General features: G+C 48.2%; 1 protein-coding gene and 1 long non-coding RNA gene across 2 annotated transcripts in view; one reads left to right on the top strand and one right to left on the bottom strand.

Moving 5' to 3' along the window:
- MAP4K1 (mitogen-activated protein kinase kinase kinase kinase 1) overlaps nucleotides 1–16,390 on the bottom strand; it is a 57,843-nt gene that overhangs the window by 12,942 nt on the left and 28,511 nt on the right. The window contains 10 exon segments of the mRNA XM_035118949.3: nucleotides 348–408; nucleotides 3,472–3,548; nucleotides 6,490–6,574; nucleotides 7,543–7,619; nucleotides 10,891–11,059; nucleotides 11,631–11,673; nucleotides 12,726–12,749; nucleotides 13,460–13,504; nucleotides 15,630–15,694; nucleotides 16,329–16,387. Coding sequence (XP_034974840.3) covers nucleotides 348–408; nucleotides 3,472–3,548; nucleotides 6,490–6,574; nucleotides 7,543–7,619; nucleotides 10,891–11,059; nucleotides 11,631–11,673; nucleotides 12,726–12,749; nucleotides 13,460–13,504; nucleotides 15,630–15,694; nucleotides 16,329–16,387 — 705 coding nt within the window.
- LOC148685476 (uncharacterized) lies at nucleotides 8,502–10,607 on the top strand. The gene is made up of 2 exons (XR_015950714.1): nucleotides 8,502–8,610; nucleotides 10,219–10,607. It is a non-coding gene; the product is annotated as an uncharacterized LOC148685476 (long non-coding RNA).

The following is a 16,390-nucleotide window of genomic DNA, read 5'->3' as shown; positions in this document are numbered from 1 at the left end:
TTATTTGCTGCTCCCAAGCCTTGATGGCGGGGCTTCCTATCGGGGCATCTGGGTAGCCACTATGAGAAAACTTTTGTCTGATCCAGTTCTTCAGTTATTAATGGTGCTGAGGATGTTTTAACAGAATTCAGCCAGGCATGGACCACACTGTTTCCTAGCCCCCCCCCCCCCACAGTTTTATCCTAACACTTGCAGGCATCAAAACTGGTCTTGCTCATCCAGCCCTCTGCCCTGCAAAGCCTTCCTCTCCGCACACCCAAAGCTCTTCCCTTATCCCTCTCCATTCTGCTCAGACTTGGCTTTCTACATTATTCACCCCCCTCCTTATCCTGGTGGGATCAACTCACCAGAAAGCGACATGAGGACGTTTCCAATGCAGTAAACCCAAGTTGTGCGGCTGTGATAGAGCTGTGGCAGGGATGGGAGAGGGAGAGAAGAAACAGGAGTCAGGATATGGGAAATAGAACATGAAAACTAGTGGGGCCTTTTCAGTGGTGGCTCCTCTTACCTGGTACCCTCTCCCAAGGGAAGTTTGCAAGGCTCGTTTGCTGGTGGTTTTTAGATCTCTGATTTAGGCATTTTCAAGCCTGCAGAGTGACCTTGGGTAGGTTTGTGCAGCGATACAATTTTTATCCCACACTGCCAAGTCAATAACTGCATGGCTGATTTTTAAGTGTAATTTATTCTTAGTGTCTGTTTCGGCGATCATCTTAAAGAGATTATAGTTGTATTATAATTTATTCTCAATGCATTTCTATGGTTTTATGGGGTAAAAGTACAAGGCTGTTTTAATGAAATGTACATCAAGCACTTCAAACAGTCAGAAAACCCCATCTAAGTGCTGAGGGTGAAGCTGGCAGGATGATTCTCCGAGTTCTCACTGTTTTGTTGTTCTGTGAGTGTGCCTCAACCCACATTTATTCTTAAATTCCAAGGCTTTCACTTGATCCATTCAACAACCAACCTCATGGCAACTGGCTTCCTATTGTGTCCATTTTACAGATGGAGCAAACGGAGGCCAAGCACTGCTTCTGAAGGCCGACAGAGCAGGTCTGTGCTTGCCTCAACTGAAATATGCAAATCCACAATTTTAACACCTGGATTATTATATTTTTTTTAATTGTTATTTTTATTAAAAAGGTAAAGGGACCCCTGACCATTAAGTCCAGTCGCGGACGTCTCTGGGGTTGCGGCGCTCATCTCACTTTACTGGCTGAGGGAGCCAGCGTTTGTCCGCAGACAGCTTCCGGGTCATGTGGCCAACATGACTTTTATTACTGATCTATTAATTGCCTTCTAAACCACCACTTCAAGGTGATTTACACATAAAATAGTTAAAAACAGTTAAAAACACAAAAACAACAGATACATTAAAAAAAATCTAAAGCCCTAGGAATAAGTCAGTGCATCTGGCTGTTAACCAGAAAGTTGGTGGTTCGAACCAACCCAAGGATTACTGTGGGCAAAATTCCTGCATTGCAGTGGGTTGGACTAGATGACCCTTGGGTCCCTACAGAATTCTATGAAATGACAGCTCATGGTAAAGACCAATTATCCAGCTGGGAGACTCTATCAGAACAAAAGCATCTTCTTCGTGTGCCTCCTCCTCAGAGGTCCAGAGGGTGGCAACACAAGAACGGCGCCTTCTCTGCAGTGGCTCCCCATCTGTGGAATGCTCTCCCCAGCGAAGTTCGCCAAGCACCTTCATTATACACCATTAGCTGCCAGGCAAAAATGTTCCTTTTTAACCAGGCCTTTGGTTGGTCTGATTTACATCCTATGCCCTTTAAAATGCTTGGGGGGATGCTATTGGGTTGTTGTTTTTTATTTTTATTATGTATTTTGTGGTTTTGTATCTTGCTTTTATTTTGTTAACTGCCCTGAGACCCCGGGTATAGGGCGGTATATCAATTCTAAATAATAATAATAATAATAATAATAATAATAATAATAATCCTATATAATAATGTCCATGTTGTCCCTGCGTCCAGATGTCCCGTGTGTCCCTGGGTCACTGCGCATGTGCCCCAGGGATACAGGGATTGGACAGCAGAGACTGCGCGCGCGCACTCTCCCCCCACTCTGCCTCCTCCAACCGCCGCTCCCGCCGGAGCGGCGGTTGGAGGAGGCGGGGGGGGGGAAGAGTGCGCGCGTCCTTCCTGTCGGCGGCTGGGGGAGAGGAAGGAAGGAGGAGAAAGCGCCGCTTTCTCCTCCTCCGTTCCTGTCCCCCTGCCGCCGACAGCAAGGACGGGTCCCAGGGTTCGGAGAAGCGCTGCGCAAGCGCTTCTCCGAACCCTGGGATGTCTGCTTCCTGTCGGCGGCTGCGGGAGAGGAACGGAGAAGGAGAAAGCAGCGCTTTCTCCTCCTCCGTTCCTGTCCCCCTGCCGCCGACAGCAATGACAGGTCCCAGGGTTCGGAGAAGCGCTGCGCAAGCGCTTCTCCGAACCCTGGGATGTCTTCTTCCTGTCGGCGGCTGCGGGAGAGGAACGGAGGAGGAGAAAGCAGCGCTTTCTCCTCCTCCGTTCCTGTCCCCCTGCCGCCGACAGCAAGGACGGGTCCCAGGGTTCGGAGAAGCGCTGCGCAAGCGCTTCTCCGAACCCTGGGATGTCTGCTTCCTGTCGGCGGCTGCGGGAGAGGAACGGAGAAGGAAAAAGCAGCGCTTTCTCCTCCTCCGTTCCTGTCCCCCTGCCGCCGACAGCAAGGACGGGTCCCAGGGTTCGGAGAAGCGCTGCGCAAGCGCTTCTCCGAACCCTGGGATGTCTGCTTCCTGTCGGCGGCTGCGGGAGAGGAACGGAGAAGGAGAAAGCAGCGCTTTCTCCTCCTCCGTTCCTGTCCCCCTGCCGCCGACAGCAAGGACGGGTCCCAGGGTTCGGAGAAGCGCTGCGCAAGCGCTTCTCCGAACCCTGGGATGTCTGCTTCCTGTCGGCGGCTGCGGGAGAGGAACGGAGAAGGAAAAAGCAGCGCTTTCTCCTCCTCCGTTCCTGTCCCCCTGCCGCCGACAGCAAGGACGGGTCCCAGGGTTCGGAGAAGCGCTGCGCAAGCGCTTCTCCGAACCCTGGGATATCTGCTTCCTGTCGGCGGCTGCGGGAGAGGAACGGAGAAGGAAAAAGCAGCGCTTTCTCCTCCTCCGTTCCTGTCCCCCTGCCGCCGACAGCAAGGACAGGTCCCAGGGTTCGGAGAAGCGCTGCGCAAGCGCTTCTCCGAACCCCAGGATTCTAGCGCCCGTTATTGAACGGGCTGAAAACCACTAGTAATAATAATAATAGACTTCAATTGTTTCCAGAAAGTGGTGGTGATTATGATGTGTTTTGGGGGATAACCGATCCACACTAAGGGATATTGGCTCAGAATTTGGCTTGCATGCTATCAAAGCTCAGTTGTCCTTTTTTTCCCTTCCATTTTGCATCCCTCCACACAAAAAAACTTCCTGTCCCTCAGACCCCACCCCCCACAGCACCTCCTCTGTCTTACCAGTTCAAGGGTGGGCTCTGCCTCACTCCGGTTCAAGGCAAATATCCCTTCTTCAGCCCCCAGAATTAAGTGCAGCTCTGCAAAAATGGGGAAGGAAATGCAGCCAGGAGTTAAATGGGGGGTGAGCCTCTGGGGCTTACCGATCAGAAAGTCGGCAGTTCGAATCCCCACGAAGGAGTGAGCTCCCATTGCTCAGTCCCAGCTCCTGCCAACCTAGCAGTTTGAAAGCACACCAGGGCAAGTAGATAAATAGGTACTGCTGTGGCGGGAAGGTAAACGGCATTTCCATGGACTTTGGTTTCCGTCACAGTGTCCCGTTGCACCAGAAGCGGTTTGGTCCTGCTGGCCATGTGACCCAGAAAGCTGTCTGTGGACAAACACCAGCTCCCTCGGCCTGAAAGCGAGATGAGCGCCGCAACCCCACAGTCACCTTTGACTGGACTTAACCATCCAGGGGTCCTTTACCTTTTTACCTTTTGCAGTGCAAGTTCATAACTAATTCGGGAACGGAGAATGCAGCCTAGTACTGAGCCAGGCCACCAATCCATCCCAGATTCTTCTAATCTCACTGGCAGTCCTCCCTCGGTTACTCTGCAGAAGGGCTCGGCAGAATCTGAATCCAGAACTGGAGGGACAGGAGCAGGTATGGCTTGGAGAAGGCCATATCTCTGTATCCCCAATAAATCACATGGGGGGGTACAAGCCGCCATAGTGTGGAATAGGCGAAGCTGCTACAAAAAGCACATGTGAAAGAGCGGTTGCCAAAGTAGGGTTGCCATAGTTTGAAGAGTGAAAGAGAGGACACATCTGCCAACTTCTACTTTTAACTATGGATCGCGGCGGTGAGTTTCATTTTAAATGTACCCCTACTATATGTAAGGCTATAGAAGCTGTGATAAGGTAAAGGTAAAAGGTAAAAGATTCCTGGGCGGTTAAGTCCAGTCAAAGGCGACTATGGGGTTGTGGCGCTCATCTCGCTTTCAGGCCAAGGGAGCTGGCGTTTGTCCACAGATAGCTTTCTGCATCATGTGGCCAGCAGGACTAAATCGCTTCTGGCGCAACGGAACACCACAACGGAAACCAGAGCGCACAGGAACACCGTTTACCTTCCCGCCGGAGCGGTACCTATTAATCTACTTGCATTGGCATGCTTTCAAACTGCTAGGTTGGCAGGAACTGGGACAGAGCAACGGGAGCTCACTCCGTCGTGGGGATTCAAACCGCCGACCTTCTGATCAACAAGCCCAAGAGGCTCAGTGGTTTAGGCCACAGCCCCTCTGTGTTATATTGCTAGTAGCAATGTTCTTAACTTTTGTTATAAGAATTCTAAGGTCCCAAATATAAAATTAATGTTCATAAATGTACAAGGCAAACACATATGTAAGTATATAAACCACGTGCCTGAAACAGTACAATCCTGAAGCCATTTTGACTCTCCTAAACTATTTTGACTTTCCCAAATTGACCCCATATATTTCTCTGCAAGGAGGGAGAAAATGTGGAAAGCCTCTCCATTGTCTTTTGCTTACCTGTCTTAAGGACGTATTTGTGTATGAATAGGGTGAGGCTGTGACCTGGATTCAGGAATTAAAGTATTTGCCCAGGTAAAGCAATCAGTGACCATTAACAGATATCCTGGCAAACAAGATTTCTGCTGTAGACCGCCTCCTTCTGTGATGTATGTATGATGTTTTTTTTGGGGGGGGGGTCTTGAGCTACAGGGTGGGTAATTTCACAAGTCTATATAAGGGCTTTCACACCAATGTTCTGGGTTCCTCCTCCTCCCTCCTGCATTTGGTGAGTGAGGACCCTGATGCAACAGTTTTAATAAAGATCAGGCTTACTAGCTGCTTTGCTTCTCAATATTCTCTGGTTGGCCACTGTTATTTTCTCCTACCAATAGGGAACCCACTTAAGGGCTCTATACGGGCTCTTGGGTACCCCATAGGGGAAAAGGAACAGTTGTTTTTTTCTTATAACACTTTCAACAAAATAATAATAATAATAATAATAATAATAATAATACATATTGCTCCCTCACTCGCCACATGAAAGTATTGGAGCTCACATTCACATCTTTGTGAACATAAGTGTGCACAAAACTATTCATTAAACTGTCTAGCACAGGGGTCAGCAAACTTTTTCAGCAGGGGCACTGTCCCTCAGACCTTGTGGGGCGCTGGACTATATTTTGAAGGGGGAAAAAATGAACGAATTCCTATGCCCCACAAATAACCCAGAGATGCATTTTAAATAAAAGCACACATTCTTCTCATGTAAAAACACACTGATTCCCGGACCCGTCCATGAGCCGGATTGAGAAGGCAATTGGGCCACATCCGGCCCATGGGTCTTAGTTTGCCTACCCATGGTCTAGCATGTACATATTGACTCTATGGGCAGTGGGGTGTTAACGCTTGCCCTCCCAGACTCCTCCTCCAAGCCAGCATCCTTTTAGTTCAGCCACAAGAGAAGGGATTTATACAGCATGTAGCTGGTTTAAGATGCTGCTCTGTTGTGATTCTCTGCTAGTCTCTCAGCTGACTAGCTTAGCCAGGTGCCTCAGTTCTGAGTCTAATGCACTAGAACAGCCTTCCCCCAACCTTGTGTCCTCTAGATTTTCAGACTACAACTCCCACCAACCCCAGCCCACATGACTCTGCTGGACAGCTTGCCAATTTTTTTTAAAAAAAATCCGCCCGGACAGCAATTTTAATCCTGGGAAAAAGAAGACGTGTCCTGGAAAAAGAGGACATATCGCAACCCTACCTAAAGGGGTACTTTGGCAGTAAGCGGATTGGCACAAGCACAAAAGGAAGTGCGAGAGGGCAGGTGGGGTGATGGTATAGTGCACAATAGTGAGGACTAGAACCTTGGAGCCAATGTGGAGCACTGGTGAGCAGACCGGCGTAAAGTCACTCTATGAGACGGGCGTGATTGTTTGAGCTTCGTTCAGCCTTCCCGTTTCCCTCCCCGAGTAAATGGCCCCAACACAGACCTCGCCCCTCCATGCCCTACCGTTGCTATTTGGGTGGGTCCACGCAGTAGCCGAGGTGATGTGTAAGGGGCACTCATTGAAAACCTTCTTGAAGAGCACCCTCTCCTGGGGAGAGAGGGAGGCAACAGTTATCCATAGCAGGAGGCCACCCAGTATGAGAACACAGGCCTAGCCCAGCCGTAACCATCCTATGCACTCCCACCCCTAAAGGTAAAGGGACTCCTGACCATTAGGTCCAGTCGCGAACGACTCTGGGGTTGCGGCGCTCATCTCGCGTTATTGGCCGAGGGAGCCAGCATACAGCTTCCGGTTCATGTGGCCAGCATGACTAAGCCGCTTCTGACGAACCAGAACAGCGCACGGAAACACAGTTTACCTTCCCGTTGGAGTTGTACCTATTTGCCTACTTGCTCTTGATGTGCTTTCAAACTGCTAGGTTGGCAGAAGCTGGGACCGAGCAACAGGAGCTCACCCCATCGCGGGGATTCGAACCGCCGACCTTCCGATCGGCAAGCCCTAGGCTCTGTGGTTTAGACCACAGCGCCACCCGCCTCCCTCTCCCACCCCTTCCAGGGGAATAACTGCCCCCAACCCCTTTTGTCTCGCTCTATACAGCAGCCTCTGCTAACCTGGTACCCTTCCAGACAGTGGCAGACCTACATTTGGGGGGCCCTGAAGCTTGAACTGCCATGGGGGGGCCCCTTCGGAGCCAGCAGCGAGGTCTGGGAAACCACTGTTATCTTCTTCAATGGGGTTGTTCCGCCACATCTTTACGTCTGTGCTACTGACTCTCAAACTTTGGGATTGTTGAAATATATGTGACAAAATTTAATCAGTTGGAGTCACGCGATTCAGATTGGGTCTACTAGACCTAAAAAAATGTAAGCAATACTTCTGGGGCCCCTCCGGGATTAGAGGAAAGGAAGCTTAAGCTTCACTAGTTTCAGATCCGCCTTTGGCTCCAGATGTCCTGGATTATAACTCCTGTCAGCCCTAGGCTGCGCTGGCTGGGATCTGTGGTCCAAAGCACTAGGAAGACAGGTATTTGGGGAATGGATGGTCAAGGCACTCACGGGTTTCTGCTTCTTCTCTGGCTTGCGGGGAAGGATGGGAGGTCCGTTGGTCTGGGGAGTCAGCCACAGTTCAGGAACTGCAAGAGAACAAGGTGAGGATCAGCCCCGACTCCACAGGTTCCGAAAGCAGCAGCGGCCAACTATACCACTGCATGACCCCAGGTGGCTGCTTCCAGCAATGTTTGGCTGGGAAGATGGAGCATTCCCCACTTGCAACAGGATGGGAGGTGCCAGAATGTCTTAGGCTGCAATCTGAACTATCCCTTACTCAGAAGTAAGACCCGCTGAATTCAGCGGGGCTTTTCCCCAGGTACGTAGGGTTCGGTATGCAGCCTTACTTTATAGTCAGGGCTGTGGGTATTCAATAATTATAATCATAATAATTTTATTATTTATATGCTGCCCATTGGGCTGGGTTTCCCCAGCCACTCTGGGAGGCTCCCAACAAAATATCAAAAGCGCAATAAAACATCAACCATTAAAACCTTCCCTGTACATCATCTATCGGGTTTTGTGGGGCGAGTCTGGATGGTATCTGTGGGTCCCATCCAGGCCTGTGATCTTGCATCCAAGAGAGGAGATTGCATTTTATGTGGCTGCTGTATGTACGTCAGACATAGGTAATGGCCTAAAGCTGGCAAGTTAAGTACCACCATCTGCATGTCCAAAGAATGAGATCTGTTGTTCTTAGTTCAAGTGGCTGGGTGGGCAAGACAACCAAATAAAAAAATTCCTTCCAGTAGCACCTTAGAGACCAACTAAGTTTGTCATTGGTATGAGCTTTCGTGTGCATGCACACTTCTTCAGATACAAGACAACCAGTTTGCACCCGCTACAAGTGTACTGCTGCTTGTTCTCTGGCAGAATGACAAACATGGCACAGGTGTTACAGGTCACTGCAGCAGCTCCCTCGCTCTCCGTGTCTCTGGTCCTATGCACATCAAGAGACTGAACTCTGGGCCTCCCCCTTAAACTCCCCCGCCAAACGCCCTGGCAAACACCCCTGTTTGCGAGGTCTGTCCGCAAGCTCCCAGGATCTGCACAGGAATGGAGGCAGGCAGTAAACAGGTAAGAATATGTGATTCTTAACAGCACAAAGGACTGACCTGCTTGTTGAATTAATTGATGGATTAATTGTATAGCCCCAGGGGGAGGTGAGCCTTTATTATTCTCCTTTGATATATTTGTACTTACAGTTTTACCTGGTAAATCTCCCCTGAAAAGCAACTGTTTGAAATACGCAAGCAAGCCTGAAAGAGCATTCTGCTGTCATTGTGGTTTAATTATAATATTAACTGGGTGAGGACCCTGCTAGCTACCCTCAGCAGAAGGATAGAAAGAATTCTGGACTGGAGTTATTGTGTTTTTGCAGAGGAACCAGCATGTTGGGAGATGGAGTGAGATCACAGAGGGGAATTCCGGATGTCTGCTAATGGCGTCTCTTTGTTTGGGATGTGGTGTATTATGGCTCCTGTGAGCAGAAACTGAAAATGGAATTGTCGGAGTGCGGATAACAACAAGGAAAAATATTTCATACAGAACTACGAAGGCAAAAGTTGAACAGACTAGTGGTTGCAAAAACAAATGAAAATTAAATGAAAGATTAACATCGAAATGGTTTATTGACTAACTAAGACATGCAATGTGATATTAGATGATCAGCACTTTGCAAAATTCAGAGCATGGGAAGTCACCCAAAGGTTTATAATTTGGCATTTCTATTTGACTTTTTTGATTGTATTGTGATTTGGAATGTTTTAATGTGGTTTTTATTGGATTATTAAAATGGAAAACTTAATGAATATTTTTTTAAAAAAAGAATATGTGATTCTTTCAGTGACATACTTAAGCTAAATTAGGGTTTGGGACTGCTTTGTGGACACGTACACCAAAGGCTTCATGGCGAAATAATACAATTCATGTAGCTCTTTTGAGGGCTCAGGTAACTGCACATCCATAGTCTTTGTGTAACTCTAGCCTCAAACATGTGTTCTACCAGTACGCTTTGATTTCCTTCATTAGAATCAAATTCGCCCCCAACTATCAAATATGTGAACATGAACCAGTGGATGACTTGATGAAAAAGGATAAATCCCTCCGCCGCCCCAAGGGAAGCCTTTATTATGCTCAGATTTCAGCTAATGGTCTGTTTCTGTACTGCAAAGCAGGTAGTGAAATGATCCCAGGTCATTTGTGGTTTTGCGTCTGTGGAAGACAGCTCAATTGAGAATTCATTGCCTCGTTTGAGTGTGCTGTCTCTTGATCTATCAGGGGATACATCTGTTTTGATGCTTGATGTATTTAAATCATAGGTGCTGGTCAGATCTCCGAAACGGGACAAGTTGCTCTTTAAGGAGCTGCTGCCAAAGGCGGTGAGGGTATTATTTTGCCTCACGTTGTAGGTTAGGGGGGCCTGTCCACACTTCCTTTGGGTCCTGCACTTTCTTAGAATTTGCATTGGGTCAGTAGCAAAACTCTTAAAACCTCAACAGATTTCCCCCCACTTCTGATCCAATCCTTTTTTGCGTCTCCTGAATGAAAAACACACACACTTTCCCTCGTGATGCATTGTGTGAGCCCATTGTCTTTGGTGTCCATTGCTGTGCTATTCTGGTTCTTAACTCCAAGGTATTTTTTTAATTAAAAAAAATGTGTTCCCCTTTTGTGCTCCTACAGGCATTGCGATTCCCATTTGAGGAATACTCTCTCCAGGCGCCTTCATGATACACCTTTAGAAAAAATGTAGTATCAACACCAACAGCTGGGAAACACTGGTCTGCAAGCGCTCTGATTGAAGAACAGCCTTTACCAAAGCTGGCATGGGCTTTGAAGATGCTCAAACTCAGGACAAAAGAGAGAAACGCGCTAAGAGGAAGGCACAGTTTGGCAAACCTCACCATGATCAACTCCCACCCCCATCCCCCGGAAATTTATGTCCCAACTGCGGAAGGACGTGTGGATCCAGAATTGGCCTCCACAGTCAACTTACGGACTCATTGTAAAAACTGTGTTTATGGAAGACCATCTTAATCAGCTACGAGTGATCGCCAAAGAAGAAACCTTTAGGTGCCAGGCAAAAACATTCCTCTTTGACCAGGACTTTTGCTGATTAACAAAAATGTGTTTGTGGGAGTGGGGGTGATTGGTTTGTTTTCGTTCTTATTTTTATTATAAATTTTGTGGTTTTGTTATCTTGTATCTTTACTTGTGGACTGCCCTGAGAGCTATGGATGAAGGGCAGTATACAAATAACAATAAAAACGACAACGGTTGTGGTTTGCGTGCCCAAATGTTGGGGCTCCTGTTTCTTTGCATACCTACTCTTGCATTTCCTTGGGGAACTCGTACCTGATCTGGCGCTGAGGTGGCAGGCTTGGGCCCCCACTGGAATAGCCAGGTGAGGAGCCCGTCCCGTCACAGGCCCACTGGAGCACCGTCCTCGGAGTATGGGCTTGAGGGGGCACCTCGGTATGGATCGTTCCACCACCGTCTCGCCTGGCGAGACCTGGAGCTTGGGCTGCCGAGGGGGGAGAGAGAGGGGGCAGAGTTCAGTTCAGCTCATCTCCATGCGCCTTCCTTCTTTCCCCACATAAACCATGCCTCTCTCAGCCAGCCAAGCCACTGCTCGGCCCAAGAGGGAGAACAGGAGCTTTTGAGGGAAAGGATCTCTCTGGGTGCCAATAGACTTTGCTCCCCCAGTTATTGGAAACCACAGGAAGGGAGGCTCCTCTTGCATTCAGGTCCTGCTTGCAGGTTTCCCCACTGGCACCTGGTTGGCCACGGTGAGAGCAAGATGCTGGACCAGGTGGGCCATTGGCCTAACCCAGCATCCTCCTCTTATATCCTCTGGACCTTAGCAGGGGCAGCTTTAGAAAGCTAGGATGATGTTTGCGTCTGTCAACTGGGCGTTTGGTTTTCTTCCAAGGAATGGCAATGAGTAGAAGCAAATTTTTTTGGGGGGGAAGGGCACATTGTCTTGATGTAACACTGCCCGCTTCCTTCTCAGAATAGAGCTCCGTGCTGGATTTTGCTTAACACGTGCAAGACAGGGGAAAGGATCGCTCCTTTGGCTTACTCCTGTGACTTACCTTGGGGGGCAGTGGAGGTGGGAGATTGACAGCTGAGATGTCACTGAAAGGAAAAAGGAAATAATAATTTATAATGAATGGGGGGGGGAGTTTAAAAGTACTTCCCACCCACCCCCCAAAAAACCACAGAGTCCTTTTTGTTTGGGATAATCCAGATGGAAATTCCCAGGTGTTAAAAAAAGGCTATTTATGTATGCCTCTACTGCGCCCGTGTTTTGTTAGCCCCCAAATGGAAAACGAGCGAGGTCCCAACTAAAGAAGAATGGCAATTTAAACTGATGGAATATGCACAGATTGCAGATCTAACTTATAGAATAAGAGAACAAGAAGAACATAAGTTTAAAGATGATTGGAAAACGTTTATTGAATATATGGGAAATATATTGAAAATGATGGCAGCATTGAGATAAATTCAACAGTGTAAACAAGTTTTGATGGATATATTAATGGAATACTTAATAGTTTAGTTTATGTAAAATATGCAGGGATTTATGAGATGCAAATTGAACCATGGAAAGAGAAGAAGGGAAGTCATTGACATTTCAAGGTTGTTTAAATGAATACAGTGGTACGTCTATTTACGTTCACTTCCAGTTACATATCCTTCGGGATACGTGCATGGCAAACCCAGAAATATTTTTCCGGGTTTCGTCGCACGCACATGCGCAGAAGCAGCACCTCCGGATACGCACACCTCAGGATCCAACCGGAGCTCCGGAACGGATCCCGTGCGTGACTGGAGGTACCACTGTATTTTAAATTGGAAAACAGAAAACTTAATAAAAATTATACACACAATTAAAAAAGGAAGGGTCCATTTTAAGGGCGGGGTTTTGAGATTCTGCCGCCTGCTTTCATTCCCCTCCAACCCAGCCAAAGTTCTGCTAGCAAGATCCATCACTGCCATGACATGTGCGAAGCCAAGGCAGGCTGCCATCTCCAAGAAGAAAGCGGCAAAACGGCTAACAGCTGGAGCTAGTGCTCCCTTTTCCTCCAAACTGTAAGTCACAAATATTTTACGGCATCGTAGCAATCCTGCCAATGCCTGCCCTGCCATTATATAATATTTTACAACGCATGGGGGGAATGAGTTACCTGCTTGCATCGTATCTGCTGGGTCTGGAGCACCAAAATTAAGAGGTGACCCGGGAATGAAGGAAAACAGAGAAAAGAGTTAGAGGACAGGCTTGGGTGAGCAACAGTCACAAAGGGGCAGGGGTGGAGGAAGGGGTGCGGTGGGTGCGGTCCGCCCCGGGTGTCAACACTGGGGGGGGTGACAAAATGCCGGGCGGCAGTCACCGCGTGGCCTGCAGCGTGCCTGAGTCACGCATCTTTCCTGGGAGAGACGCAGTGGCTTGGGCTCCGCGCTGCCCAAACGGTCTGCCTGCTACCTCCCTCCCCAGCTGTAGGGTGGCTAAGTGGGAGGAGGCAGGCAGACTCCAGAGCCCCAGTGGTGCGCCCCGCCCCTATGAGCGTCTCGCCCCGCCCCTGGGCGCGCTGCCCCAGGCGCCCAAGTGGCTTCCTCCGCAGCTGCAAAGGGGTACTTTGTTAATGGTAGGTTAAGGGTTTTGCTACTGGTAGGTTAAGCAATGCTTGGAGCTCATCTATCCAACACTTTTGGGAAGCACTTGCCTCGATCCCCTGCTTCCTAAACCCTGCTGAAACTTTTGCCAACCCGACGTGCTCCTAACGCTTTGTAGTACAACTCCAATCAGCCCCCAGCCAGTGCAGAGTGATGGCCGGGGGGGGGGGGTTGGGGGGGAGAGAGGTGTGTTCTGGCTGCTACTGGTTGTACCCTCAAGGGGAGACAGGGAGACTCTGCCACTTACACATCCACGTCGTCGTAATCAGGGTCTGAGTCTGCTGAATCCTCCCTATAAAGGAAAGGGAAACAAGATATAAGGCTGTAGAATGTGACTGGCTAGAGCGTGGTGGGGTGGTGAGGCCTAGTGATTAGCGAGGAACAAACCGGCAAACGGTTGCAGTCCATAACTGGGTGCAATTTATGAGCCCGGCAGAATAAAAACTTGAAGGGGGGGGGGAGAGAAATCAGGAAGACCAAAATCTTTAACAAGGAATGGGGAAAATATATAATTTACCTTAAAAACCATTGTAAACAATTAAAATTGTTAGCAGGATTGGAATAACCCTTTAATGTTGAATTTCAGATATAATGGAGATTTAATAGATTTGGATTAATGGATAAGATGCAGGAGGAAAAGGTTAATAATATAAGGACCTACAAAGAGGAGGGGGGAAGTCCAGGCGATTCTTCAGAATGCTCTTTCTGTTTGATCATTATTTGTAAATTTTTGTTTGTAAATTGTTTTGTAAATTTTTAAAATCTGAAAAACTAAATAAAATGTAAAAAGAGAGAGAGAATGTAGATAATAACTTGGGCAAAACCTCTCCCCCACTCCAAGCTTAGGAAATGGATGGGGGCCTTTTGGCCCTCCAGATGTTGTTGGAATACAATTCCCTCAGCCTCCATCCAGCATAAGAACTGGCCAGGAGGGGTAAGAGGAGCTGTTGTCCAACAATATCTGTAATTGTTGGCACTCGTGGATTCCCACACAGTTTCACAAACAGCAAAGAAGAAATACAGCAACTTCTAACCTTTTAAATATTACAGATATGTTATTACAACCTTGGCCAACCTGGTTCCTTCCTTCAAGATGTTTCTGGGCTATAACTCCCATCCCCCACAACCAGCAGATGGTGGGAGTTATAGCCCAAAACACCTGGAGGGCACCAGGTTGTCAAAAGCTGTTTTATAATTTCAGTGTGTCACAGACAAGGCTTCATACACACACATGGGAATTATGAGCATGTTGCATACATCCTATGGAATGGTGAATTAATAACGTTGCCGGTAGCATCACCTTCTGCCTGACTCAAGCAGGGGCCCGTACCTGTCCAGGTCAGCTGCCCCAGTCAAGCCCCCTTCTAGCTTGACCACAGTTGTCCATGCATTCCTAACCTCATGGCTGGATTACTGCAATGCACTGTATGTGGGGCTGCCCTTGGGGTCTGTCCGGAGGCTGGTGCAGAACGTGGGGGCTGGGATGCTCGTGGGCGCAAACTGCCTCCAGCATTTAGCATCCTGCTTGTGCCAATCTGCTACTTGACCAAGTTCAAGGTGTTGGTGCCCAACATATCGTATTGGCCTGAATATAAGCCGCACGCACAAATAAACCTCACATTTTTTGGGGGGGGAAGACAATACCAGAATATAAACCGCTCCCTTAAAATTGGGTTACAGGCGGGAAATCGCTGCGGTTGGTAGAATTGTAACTCTGAGCCAATTTAAGCCTTTAATCTTGCAAGCCTGCAAAAGTTACCGTTCAATCGCTAAAATCGCAAATCGCCATTCCATTGCTACAATTCCGCAGGCACTCAAGCTCGCAAATCAATAAAACATTTTTTTGTTCCGTTTTACCATATGTCTGTTTCAGCAGCGATATCGTAAAAACCTACTTTTGTAAGGTCACGAATTTAAGCCGCGGTCACGGTCAGAATTTTTTTTGGGGGGGGGGGGGAAGTGTGGCTTATATTCAGGCCAATAAGTCCCTATACATCTCTGCACCAGGTTACTTGTGATACCCCCTTGTCCTTTATACATCTAGCAGATCACTGCAATCTGCACAAGAGTCTCTTTTGCATGTTCCAAAGATCTTAGAAGTTCCCTCTGCAGTCATTTGGAGCGGGGCTTTTAGTGTGGCTGCCTATGCCCTGTTGGAATAGCATCCGCATTGAGATACAACAGGCTGTCTGCGCTTTCCTGAAACAGTCAAAGACATTTTTGTCCCAGCTGGATAAAAGGGTCTAGACCACGAGTGTCCACTTGCAAGGGTTTCAGCCCCGTTTTTAAATGTATTTGTTGTTTTCGCATTTTTAGCTCTTCTAAATTATTTTAAGGTGGGAATCGCCTCGAGACGGTAGTTTAGAAGGCAACTCATAAAGCAATGGAAATAATAATAATTGCAGTAGCACCCTTACCTGCTGGCAAATGCAGCGCCATAGAGGTGGCTGCCAGTACCATATCCAGAGTCTGCAGAGATTTCCTGCAAGCAGAAAGCAAAAACTGGAGGAACCAGTCTTCAAAGAGGGCCCATGGTGGGGGCAGGGGGGGGCAGCAGTGTTGTGGTTTCAATATTTTGTTGGAAGCTGCCCACAGTGACTGGGGTAACCTAGTCATATGGGCAGCATATAAATAACAACATCATCATCATCATTATTTGGGAATGGACTAGGAGCATGGCATTTCTCCAGAGCGGTCACACAGACGCAGTTGAAGCCCACCTGTTCCCATACCTGACATCCTATTTACAGCGACAGGTGAAGGCAGGTGAAAACCTGGCTCATCTGAAAGGGGCGTATAGTAAAGGTAAAAGGTCGCTTGGATGGTGGTGATGGTCCAGGAATCAGCGTGTTTTTACATGAGTAGAATGTGTGCTTTAATTTAAAACGCATCTCTGGGTTATTTGTGGGGCATAGGAATTTGTTCATATTTTTTTCCAAAATATAATCCTGCCCATCACATGGTCTGAGGGACGGTGGACCGGCCCACGGCTGGAAAAGGTTGCTGACCCCTGGGTTAAATAAAGGAACTGTTTCTTTCTTTTGGAGGGGCAAAGGGGACAATAGCTGTGTATCAATTGGAACAGGAAGGGACGGGGCGGAGGGGTGAGGAGGTACCGTGAAGTTCGGGGACTCCGGACTCTGCCTGCTTCTGAGCGTGGGGCTGCAATCATGGGCTG

The sequence above is a fragment of the Zootoca vivipara genome, chromosome 6, assembly GCF_965207765.1.
Source record: "Zootoca vivipara chromosome 6, rZooViv2.hap1.1, whole genome shotgun sequence".
Taxonomy (NCBI): domain Eukaryota; kingdom Metazoa; phylum Chordata; class Lepidosauria; order Squamata; family Lacertidae; genus Zootoca; species Zootoca vivipara.
Note: the sequence above shows the minus strand (reverse complement) of the source record. Positions and strands in the feature narration are given on the sequence as shown.